The following is an 11880-nucleotide window of genomic DNA, read 5'->3' on the forward strand; positions in this document are numbered from 1 at the left end:
TATCGCTATCGGTTATCACTATCGATGATAAAGAATATTATGACTATATAAGAATATGTATTATTCATTATTAACAGTAATATCATTCAAATATTAATCCAAACAGGCCCTTAAATTTTTGCAAAACTGATTTTGCAGTTCTCTATTTGTAAAACTGGCACATGTGAACGTAAAGCTCTATTTTAATTCTCTAAGTAAACTTTTGTACCAAATTTTCTTAGTTTTCCACAAAGTGAACAAGTTTTTAAAGTTTCTATACGCAGAAATTTTAGAATTCAACTATTGTATTATGATATTCATTAAAGTATGCTTCATTTGAATCTAAGAATAATCAAGGGTTAAAATTTATCCATTGTACGACACCAAATAATTTTCCAGGGGCTTGTCAAAGAACAATGAAGTCAAGGCTTGTTTGGTATTCGAAGTGCTAAAGAAGGCATTTGAACAACCTTGCCCTACGGGGGAGCTTGCGAAGGGAGCACTGAAGTCTTGTTAGTATTCATATAGTGAACTAAAGCTACATATATATGTGTAGATGGAATTCTGAAATGTAGAGTAAACAAACTATGGCAACATTGACCTTGGAGAATCTGCCTTCCCTCGTTTCCCTTGTTCTTTTCTTTCTGTTACATTTTTCGCTTCATGTTGCTTCAGACTCTGCTGAAGAAGCAAATGCTCTTCTCAAATGGGCAGCCAGTCTTCAAAACCAGGAGCATTTCAACCTATCTTCATGGCCTTTACTTCCAACAAATGCCACCAATTCCAAACCAAAAACAAGCCCGTGCACTTGGCTTGGAATTTATTGCAACCGTGGAGAAAGGGTCTTTCGATTAAACTTGACAAATGCAGGTTTAAACGGTATGCTTCACGACCTTTCTTTCTCATCCTTTCCTGATCTTGAGTTTATTGATTTCAGCTCCAATGGACTTTTTGGTACGATCCCACTTGAAATCACTCAGCTTTCCAAACTCAGATATCTTGATTTATCAAATAATCAGTTATCAGGGATAATCCCGTCAGGGATTGGCCTCCTAACAAATCTTGAAACCCTGCACTTGGGTGAAAATGAACTAAATGGTTCAATTCCTGAAGAAATAGGTCAGTTAAGTTCCCTTATTGAGCTTTTCTTGTATAGCAACTATCTAGACGGTCATATTCCGGTTTCACTATGCAATTTGACCAAGATGGTTGCATTACATCTCTATGATAATCAATTTTCTGGTACTATTCCTTTGAAAATGGGAGACCTCGCCAATTTGGTTGAACTTTTCATGGATTCCAATAGCTTTGAAGGTCCTATCCCTTTCACTTTTGGAAACTTGACAAAGCTAACTTATTTGTTCATGTATCAAAATCAACTTTCTGGTTCTATTCCCCCAGAAATTGGAAACCTGAAGTCTCTCAACTGGTTAAGCCTTTTTGGAAACAATCTTTCTGGCCCAATTCCAAGGTCACTGGGCGGTCTGTCAAACCTCACCCTCCTTCATCTTTACAGAAATCAACTCTTCGGCTCCATTCCTGAAGAGTTAGGAAACTTAACGTCTATTTCTGATCTAGAGTTGAGCGCAAATCAACTTAATGGCTCTATTCCTTCTTTCTTGGGTAATTTGAGCGACTTACAATATTTAAAGCTCCGTAGAAACCAATTTAGTGGTTCTATTCCTGCTTCTTTGAGTAATCTGAGGATCTTAAAAATCTTAACAGTCTTTGACAACCACTTAACTGGCCCTATTTCCTTGAGTAATCTGAAAAAGTTGTCAATTTTAGAAGTCTCTGGCAATCGGTTTACTTTTTTTTGGCCTCATAATAATTGCATGAGCGAATCACTTCATGTTTTGGATGCAAGAGACAACAATTTGAGAGGTCCAATCCCAGAAAGCTTGAGAAAGTGCACGAGCTTAGTAAAAATTTTTCTTGGTGGTAACCAACTCGACGGAAACCCATTTGAGGACTTTGTTGTCAACTCAAACTTACGACACATGGATCTAAGTCGCAACAAATTTTCTGGTCAGATCTCAAGCATTTGGAAATGGAGGTCACAAATAGAGGCCATACGTGTTGCAGGAAACAATATTACTGGCGTGATACCACCTGAGATTGGAAACTTTAAGCAACTACGTGAACTTGATCTTTCTTCAAATCATATATCTGGGAAGATTCCGAATGAACTGGGAGAGTTAACGTCTCTGCTGAAGCTAGCTTTGAATCAAAATCAACTTTCTGGAGCTATACCTTCAGAACTTGGATCTCTGACCAATCTTGAGTACATGGACTTGTCCACAAACAGATTGAGCGAGCCAATTCCAGAAGATATTGGTGACTTGGTGAAACTACACTACTTGAATTTGAGCCACAACAAGTTGAACAAAGCAATTCCAAAGCAGCTGGGTGAGTTGGTTCACCTCTCGCAGCTAGATTTGGGTCATAACTTGCTGACAGGAAATATTCCTATAGATTTCGCGAAACTTGAGAGCTTGGAGGAACTGATTATCTCTCATAATAATCTCTCTGGTTTCATCCCCAACGCTTTTGAAGAAATGCATGGTTTGTGGAATATCGATATATCCTACAACCACTTTCAGGGTCCAATTCCCAATAGCAAAGCTTTTCAACATGCTTCTATAGAAGCTCTGCGTGGTAACAAAGGATTGTGTGGCAATTTTAGTGGCTTGGACCCTTGCTCGGGGCAAAAACAAGTCTCGAAGAAGGGCACTAAAATTATGCTGATAATTTTACTCCCTGTTTCAGTAACAGGTGCTCTTTTATGTATGTTGGTTGTTCTGTTCTTCAGGTTCCAAGCAAGGAAGAGAGGTTCAAAGAGAGAAGTTGAAATGAATAGTGAAGGGTTGCTTGCCACATCAATTTTTGATGGAAAAACATTGTACAAGGAAATCATACAAGCAACCAAGAATTTTCATGATATGCACTGCATTGGAGAGGGTGGATTTGGAAAGGTCTATAAAGCTGAGTTGCCATCAGGAAATACTTTGGCTGTGAAGAAATTCCATTCACTGAATCAAGGTGAGACAGCAGATCAGAAAGAGTTTCTGAATGAGATAAGAGCATTAACAGAGATAAGACATCGAAATATCGTGAAGTTCTACGGCTTTTGCTCGCATCTAAGACACTCGTTTTTGGTCTATGAGTACCTGCAGATGGGCAATCTGGACACTGTGCTAAGTAATGATGAAGCTGCAAGAGAATTGGATTGGAATAAAAGGTTGAATGTCGTAAAAGGAGTGGCAAATGCCTTGTCATACATGCACCATGAATGCTTACCACCAATTATTCACAGAGACATATCAAGCAAGAATGTTCTGCTGGATTCAGAATTTGAAGCTCATGTTTCAGACTTCGGCATAGCCAAGCTTCTGAACCCAGACTCTTCCAATCAGTCTATGCTAGCAGGCACATATGGATATATAGCACCAGGTGATGTACTGTGTAGTCACTCCTCTAAACATTGAGTTAGTATTGTAAATTATCTACTATAACTACATATTTGGCATTGCAGAGCTTGCCTACACAATGAAGGTGACTGAAAAATGCGATGTCTACAGCTTTGGAGTGTTGGCGTTGGAAATCATCAATGGAAAGCATCCAAGTGATTTAATCTCTAGAATTTCATCACAATCTGCAGACACTGAGGTAGAGATGAACAATATGTTGGACCAAAGGTTATCTCCTCCGACACATGAAGTTGAAGACAAATTGGCGTTCACCGTGTCTCTGGCATTCTCATGCATACGTATGAACCCAAAATCCCGGCCGGCTATGCAGTTTGTTTCTCGGCTCTTGTGAAGCTAACTTTATTTTTCAGAGTCATCACTGCCCCCTGTACTATGCTAGCTGAAGCGCAATTGCTGGGCAGCTGCTATCTAATTACTCCACTTTATAGCAATGTACTTATTCTCATAGAGAATAATTAGCAACAGCTAAACCAATTAAAATTTAAGAAATTATGTTTTTAGTAGGACCCTCCATATTTTTTGGTGGGATACATAGTGATTTTTAGTGATGTGTTAGTTGAGTGGATGCATTCATGGCACTTCTAATATCATTCATCAAATCTCATTTTGGTCAATTCCCAGCAGTTTACACAAGTCCTTAATATTCAATACAAAACCCTAATCCAAATGGTCTAAGTCAACAATATATACATGAAAACAATTAACTAATACATGTAATTCAACTAGCAACATGTAATACACTTCCACTAATCCATCAACACCATAATTCAACATTTAAATTCATGGAATTATCATTCTTCTAAGTTCATCAAGGCTGCCGAATTCATCAATTGCCCAAAGTCTTCAACAAGTGTTCAAACCCTAATTAAATTTGACAACTTTAAACATACACATGCCATTAAACTCTACTACATATATTTACTTTAATCAATATGCCTAATCATCATTTACATGTAGAATTAACCAAATTCCCATTGTCTTCCATGGCTGCTGAAATTGAGACTCCTCAATTACTCATCAAATCAAATTTCTCAACATCTCAACTCACTACAACCTTAATTAAAAGTTTAATTAAGAGAGGAAGGAAAAATTGACACTAACATTTTCTTGAGCTTGATAAAACCTTGGAATTTCTTCTCCCTTCTGCTGCCTATGATCTTCCCAAGAGGTAAGGATCAACTTTAATGAAGGGACTTATAAAGATGGTGGTGAGAATGGATGGATTTGGAGCTTTGCATGTGAACTTCCATGGAGGATTTATGGAAGATCAATTCGGCCATGAATGGATGAGTGAAGGAGATGAAGTTGTTAGTAGAAAATTCTGTCCACTTATAGCTATTTATACCCCCACTAATAATTATTAAATTATTATAATAATTAAGTTTTCATTATTTCAATTTATACCCCTTTATTTCCTTAATTATACTACACATGTAATTTAATATTTTCATGGGATTTTTAAATTTTAATACCACTTATTTTTAATGGACATTTTGGTCAAAAGTCAACTCTAGGTGTCAAATAACCAAAATGCCCCTCTTCGGGTCATATTCCAACTTTTTTTGTAATACCGATTTAATCCCTAATCCGCCGGTTCCTTTAATTTTCGTTTTCGTCTGTATCGATTTACTAAGTTTTTTTGACATTTTTAATGTGGATTATACCTCAGTAGACCTTTAATTATGTCCCAAAATTATTTCTCGGGGTTCCTCGCGGTCCTGAGTCATCAACTGTTTACGTAGTGACTGCCCGGTGCAATCACCCATCGCTACGGTTCCGGCTCGTTTAACCTAATTGCATTTCCTTTTTTTTATTTTCTCTTAATTTTTCTTGTATTTTCTTATCATGTATTCCATCATTTTATGTCTTCTCATTATCATTTAAGTGTAGCTCCAGACATCCAAGCTGTCCAGACAAATATTAGTCGTCGAAACAGTAGAACGTACAGACTACCTACGGTGAGAGTGTTACAACCATTGTTTCCGATGGCTTACCTAATAGTCGACGACAGTTCAAGCGTCCTCTAAGGAAGCTCAGACAATGAGGCATGGTGGTGGCAGGGCAGAAATCGATGAAGGAGAGAGGGAGAACATGCATGTGGGGCTCAAACTTCTCTTGCCTTTTCCTGACACTTCTGCCAACCATTTGGGTAGAGACCACCAGCATTTAGCTCCTTGTTGGATGGGCTTTATTTCCCGACCAGTGGCACTGCAAACCATTATCAGAATCGCAAGATTTGAGGAGAGAGAATTCACAAGTTTCTGGCCTTTTTCTAAACGATTTGGCTGTCAGATCAATGATCCGAGTCCATTATTGAGCTCAGCATGATGAAATATTCGAGATGGGAGAGATACATTTGGAAAAGGCAATCATCAGACAGTCCAAATCACCCAGTGAGATTTTTGAGCTTTTTCGATACTCGTAAATTAAATATAATTATATGATAATTATTAACAATATATGAGTTCCGTTTAAGTGTGATCAGACCGGTGATAGCTCACTACCACTAGGGACTAAGTTTTTAGGCCGATTTGGGCGTTCGGTGGGCTATCCCAGTAGGTAGTCGTGTTTACGGTCATTTTTGGCATCTTCAAATGCTCCGAACATATTTGAGATAGCAAAATTTGCAAAAGTAGTCTCAAGCTCAAGTTAAGTAGTTTTTATCTTGGTTAAGCTAGTTGAGTTTTCTATAAAATATTCTTGGCTTAGTAACAGTAAGTAAAATAAAATCAATCAATACAAGGATGATGTAGAGAACCTCCAAGAATATTTTTATAATTTCTGAAGTACTAAAAATAATTATTTAGATTGTAGAGGAGTTAGGGACCCAATATAGAGTTGGATGATTGGGCTTAGATTAGTTTCTGTAGGCCCTGGATGAGCATGTGATCTGGATGTTGTGGGCCTGAGGCCCGGTGTGTTGCTTTTTGCTAAGTTTTCCTGCAGGAAGTTAGGTCAAGTTATAAGGAAGACTTTTGAAATTTTGACAAGGCCTTAGGATTTATTCTTACTTTTGTAAATTAAATTAATTGATTAATGCTGTCAATAAATTGATAGAAATCAGTGTGTCTGTATAAGTGATTGGGCTGGCTATCTTCTCCTTCTAACCAGATCAGTTGTAGTTGAGTCAACCAGTCTGTAAGTTAGATATTGGTTATTTTTGTGATTTCAATATTATTTATATTCTTTTTTTGGCATGCTCATGCATTGAATATGTAATTATTTATGTATATAATTAGCTCAATGTATATACATATGGCCATTCTTCTTGTTGCTTATTTAATTGCTATTAATTATTTGTGTTTATTGCCTTGAAGATAATTTGGAGTTGTATGTGTAACACCCCTATTTGTATAGCCTGGTATATTTCATTATTCCGGTGACCGGTGTCGGTCCGGATAATTAAAGGGATTAGAACCATGTCTAAGGCAACTAGATATGCCCTGAACACAAATAACTAGTAATTGTCAATTAGTTAAGTATAAATAAGAAAAACAGAACATAAGAGGTTAAATGAGCCGAGAGTCACAGCGATAGGTAACCTTCTCGGGAAGAACTGCGAGGTCAATTTAAACTCGAATTTCGAACCATAAAATGTGACGCCGCGGTCCTTAGGACTATTGCGAACACAGTGGAAAAGAGAAAATAAAAAAAAAAAAGAATTGTTAAGCCGGTCAAATAATTAGGTCAAGGATCCAAAAGAAATATTGAATTATTTACAAACCGGGTCGAACCGGCGAGGGGCAATTTAGTCAATTGACCCCTAGAGCTGACTCCTGACCTAACTGTCAAATAAAATCAGAGAAAAGAAAATTTTGAAATTAAGAATTAAATTAAAGAACTAAAGAAAAATAAATGAAAAAGGAAAAAAGAAAAAAAGTTGAAAAAGTGAAAAAGTTTATTACATCATGCATGATGCAATAAACTTAATAATTAAAATTTTGAAATTATTGGATAATTGTGAATTAAATTAGATTAAAAACACATAAAAGAAAAAATAAATAAAACTCATTCTTCTTCATCTTGTTGCCATAACATCTCTCTCTCTCTCTCTCTCTCTCTCTCTCTCTCTCTCTCATATAACTCCATGGAAGCACTAAACCAAGCTCCATAAACCCTAAATCCCACCATAGAAACCTTACTCTCCATTATTAAATCTTGTATTTAGACCTTGATAAGGAGCTTGACAACAAAAAGAAAAAGAAAGGAAGAAGTTTTGAGAGGTGAAAAATTCTGCTCACTTAAGGTTAGTGTTCTTCCTTCATTCTCTCTTTGAATTTATGTTTAAGTAGCTAAGTTACACTTGGAATTAACAAATAAGTGAATAAAATCAAGCATGGTGGACCAAATAGAAATTCGGCCAGCCTATGTGGGAGTATGATTTGCACGAGTTTGATTGAATTAAAGGTGAACATGAGCTTGAATGGGTTGAGTGATTATGTTTATATGCTTTGATTTAGTAAAATGTAACAATTTGTGAGTTAGGGTTTTGGACCTAGGGTTTAGGAGATAAAATTTTGAAAATTTAGTCAAATGGTGTGTTTGACCTTGTTTGAGCTGAAAAATGGTCATGTATGACCAATTGTGGTGTGTTAGAACCAAATGGAAATTCGGATTGGTTATGGACATTTTGCAGGCAGCATGACCAAGGTCCCTTTTAGGGACCACATTGAAAATTTACCAACCCAATTAGTATGAGTCCAATTGGAAATGAAATTAGATACAAAATGACACATTTTTAATTCAGGAATAATGCCCAGAAAGTGACCATAGCATAGTGAACAAATTGGCCAAATACGAATTATGCAAACTGACCTGTACAAAAATGACCAAATGAACAGTGTTTGTTCATTTGGCCATAACTTAGGCTAGGCAGATCCAAATGAACTAAAATTTTACCAGTAGAAAGCTGAGACATAGCCTTACAACTTTCATGAAGAACACAAGTCCAAATTATGCCCTTAACCAAGTCATTTAGCCATCCAAAATTAGTGACCTAAAATTGCCAGAACCAAATTGGTGCCCAGAAAATCTGGGTTAGACCAATCCGACCAGCCATGTTCAAATAGCTATAACTTGAGCTACAAAACTCCAATTGGAGTGATTCAAAAAGGGAAATAAAGTTAAGACAATAAGGAACAATTTCTATGAGGAAAACTTAGCCAAATTCTAACAGTAACATGACCAATGGAATAGCGCAAAATAGGACACCAACACTAAAAATTTGCAATTTTGCCTAAAAGACTTAAAATTTGAGAAAACAACCAAAACCAACAAATTAGGTAACTAAAATGTGGTATGTGAGTGAAATTGGAATTCCCATGCCTATTAAGCATTAGAAAGTCAATAAACTGACTTGAATAGTATCGTGAATAGTAACCCCGAAATACAAATTTTAAAGAACGTCAAGTTTAGCATATTAAAGCTAGGTATAAGTAGATTTGAATTTATTTTTGGAGTTATGATAAATTGTGATACTAAAACACTGTGAAACTGTGTGTTTAATTGGAAAGGAATACCGGGAAAGAACCGAGGTGTCGAGTCAAGGCCAAGAGGCGACTCGTATAAGGTTTGTGCACAACATAGAATTTCTGTAAATTTTCTTCTGCATATTGTTTTGAATGAATTGAAATATTACATTGTGATACCATTGTCTTGAAATGTTTATTATGCTTTTGATTTAAATTGTTGAAAGGTTATTTGTTTGTGTTTGAAATGGCAATAAATGTTTAGTAAATTGTTAAGATAGTTTTGAAACCACAGTGTCATGACCATATATTTGAATACCTCACTAGCATGACTAGTGGGGGAAATCAGTTTCGAATTTTGATTCCTTCTCTGGCTGAAGTGTTAAAGTGTGTGCCAATAGAAGAAGAAAAAGAATGGGTTCCCATATATTTGAGCTAGCTAGCCTTGTGATGTGACTTCTTATAAGCCTCTAGCTATTGAGATTAATATGTTTCGAATGGCATGATATAACTGTGTGTTTTTATGAAATTTATTTTGAGACTTTCGAAATGAAATTGTTTGGATTAAAATTTTATAAGTCATGTTTTGAATTTATTTCTCATGTTCAGTTCAATTTCTGAATAAGTATGATTTAAATTCTGCATAAAGATTATTTTAGTATGTTGTGCACCACTAAGTCATAGTACTCAGCGATGGCTGTTATTGCTATTGCAGATATAGAGACTAGAAGAGCAGTAGAGTGAGCTGCTAAGGATTATGGAGCCACCTTCCCTGAAGTTCCATCGAGTATATTTTATGCCCTGATTGTAAAAATTATTTTGATGTATGTAAATATATGTAAATGTAGAAAATGGTCATGAGCAGTTGTATAAAGTTTGTAATAATATTAGTTTGGATTTTTCTAATGTAAATTTTGGATGAATGTAATTTGTTTTAATTTTAATGAAGTATGAATGAAAGTATTTTGTTTTAATTTGAATGAAATTACTTAGTATTATTTTGGATGTTATTTGAATTGGAAATTACTTATTTGAATTTTAGGAATTTGAGAACTGATGTTGAAATTGGTTGTGATGGAGGTTGATTTGATGAAGTTGATGAGATAAATCATTGGAAGTGCTTTTCACAGGTATTTGAAGAACTGTTTTATCAAAATACAGACAGCACTCTGCCGAAATTTTTCTAAAATTTGCAGAAAAATAAAAAGGGGCAAAAATTTTAACTAGTTTACAAACTTTAATTAAATGTTTTAATACCTATTAGAAAAGGCTCACCACTTCAAAAAAGTAAGAAAATTATTTTAAAATCCCTGGTAGGGTACTGAATGAGTTATTGGTAGGTGAAGTTCGGTAGTTCATTAGGTATTCTACGGGATCATATTATGCCTTACAGAGAGGTAAGGTGTGACATGTTTTAGTAGTATCAAAGCAAACTTTTGAAGTATGTTTTAACTTGTGAATTTGTGTCTTTTCTTTGCTAAGTACAACTGCTTAATGTCCTTATTTGTTACATACAATGCATTACATCATAAATATGAACTAACGGAGGGAAATCTCCTTGTGTTATTTGTTCAGGAGATATCCTACTCCAGACTGTTATGGAAGAAGGGGATCGCTCAATTGAGCAATCTGTTGAAGCTGAGGCACAAGGGGAAGCCCCAGCTCTACAGAATGTCAGTGGGTCAGTGGCACCAGCCCCACAAATGCCGCAGTTTCCTGCACAGTTTGCACAGCAGATGGTGGCAATATTTCAAAAAATGGCTTGGGGTATGCCTGCTCAAGCTCCACTTCAGACACCTATGGTACAACCACAGCCTCCAGCCAGACAGTATGACAAGCTTTTGAAGTATGGGGCTACAGAATTTAAGGGTATAGTAAACCCACTAGAGGTAGAGCAATGGCTGGAAAGAATGGACAGAGTATTCAAAAAGCTGCACTGCCAAGATGAACTAAAATTCGAGTGCTCAGTATCGCTACTGCAAAGGGATGAGTATGATTGGTGGAAGACCATCCCCCACAGCTTGGCTGAACCACCAACACTGACCTGGGATGACTTTATCAGAGAGTTCAGACAGAAATACGTCCCAGATGCATATGTTGATTAGAAACTACAAGAATTTCTGAGTTTGAAGCAAGGTAACAGAACAGTGGCAGAATATGAGAGGGAGTTCTCCCGCTTAAGCCACTATGCTGGGAGTCTCCTTTCTACCAGCAAGGAAATGTGCAAGAGATTTGAGATGGGTTTGAAGCCCAGCCTACAGATGCTAGTAGTGAGATTCAGACACAGTAATTTCTCAAAGCTCATCTCTTAGGCACTTGAGTTGGAAAGAATTGAATCAGAAACGACCCCAGCAAAAGAAAAATCAGAGAAGACTGAGAAATCAGAGAAAGATAAAGGGGAAAAATCAGTTGAACAAAGTCCTAGTGATACCTCTGGAAAGAAGAAGAAATTTGGGGGACCTAGCAGAGGTCGAGGTGAAAGGTTTGGAAGGGGCAGATTCTTTGGACAGAGAGCCCCTAGGTCTGGTCAGCAGTCGAGCAGGGGTTCACAACCTCCCCGCCCCTATGAGACTTGTGGCAAGATTCATGGGGGAGAATGCTATTGGGAAATAGGAGCCTGCTTTAACTGTGGAGGCAAGGGCCATCTTGCTAAAGACTGCACTAGTGCTCCTAAATTTGGTCCAGCTCCTATTACTGCAGAAGGATCTATTCAGAGTCCTGCTCCTAGAAGTTCACAACTAGTTGGCAGAGGAATAGGTAGAGGTAGAGGCCATGCTTCGGGCAGTCAGGGTACTGTTGGTCAGTCAGCACAAGGAAGTGCTTCAGCCAGAGTCTACACTATGAGACAGCGGGAAGAGGCTGAGACTTTCGATGTTGTAGCCGGTACATTCTCTATCTCTGATCAAGAAGTATTTGTATTGTTTGATCCAGGTTCAACCCAC

General features: G+C 36.9%; 1 protein-coding gene across 1 annotated transcript; it reads left to right on the forward strand.

Moving 5' to 3' along the window:
• The first annotated feature begins 566 nt into the window (after positions 1 to 566).
• LOC110643104 (MDIS1-interacting receptor like kinase 2) lies at positions 567 to 4074 on the forward strand. Its single transcript, XM_021795350.2, has 2 exons — positions 567 to 3432; positions 3515 to 4074. Exons 1-2 carry the CDS (start codon positions 567 to 569, stop codon positions 3799 to 3801), a joined length of 3153 nt encoding a protein of 1050 aa, XP_021651042.2. The 3' UTR covers positions 3802 to 4074.
• Positions 4075 to 11880: the final 7806 nt, after the last annotated feature.

The sequence above is a fragment of the Hevea brasiliensis genome, chromosome 13 (genome assembly GCF_030052815.1).
Source record: "Hevea brasiliensis isolate MT/VB/25A 57/8 chromosome 13, ASM3005281v1, whole genome shotgun sequence".
NCBI classification, from domain to species: Eukaryota; Viridiplantae; Streptophyta; class Magnoliopsida; order Malpighiales; family Euphorbiaceae; genus Hevea; species Hevea brasiliensis.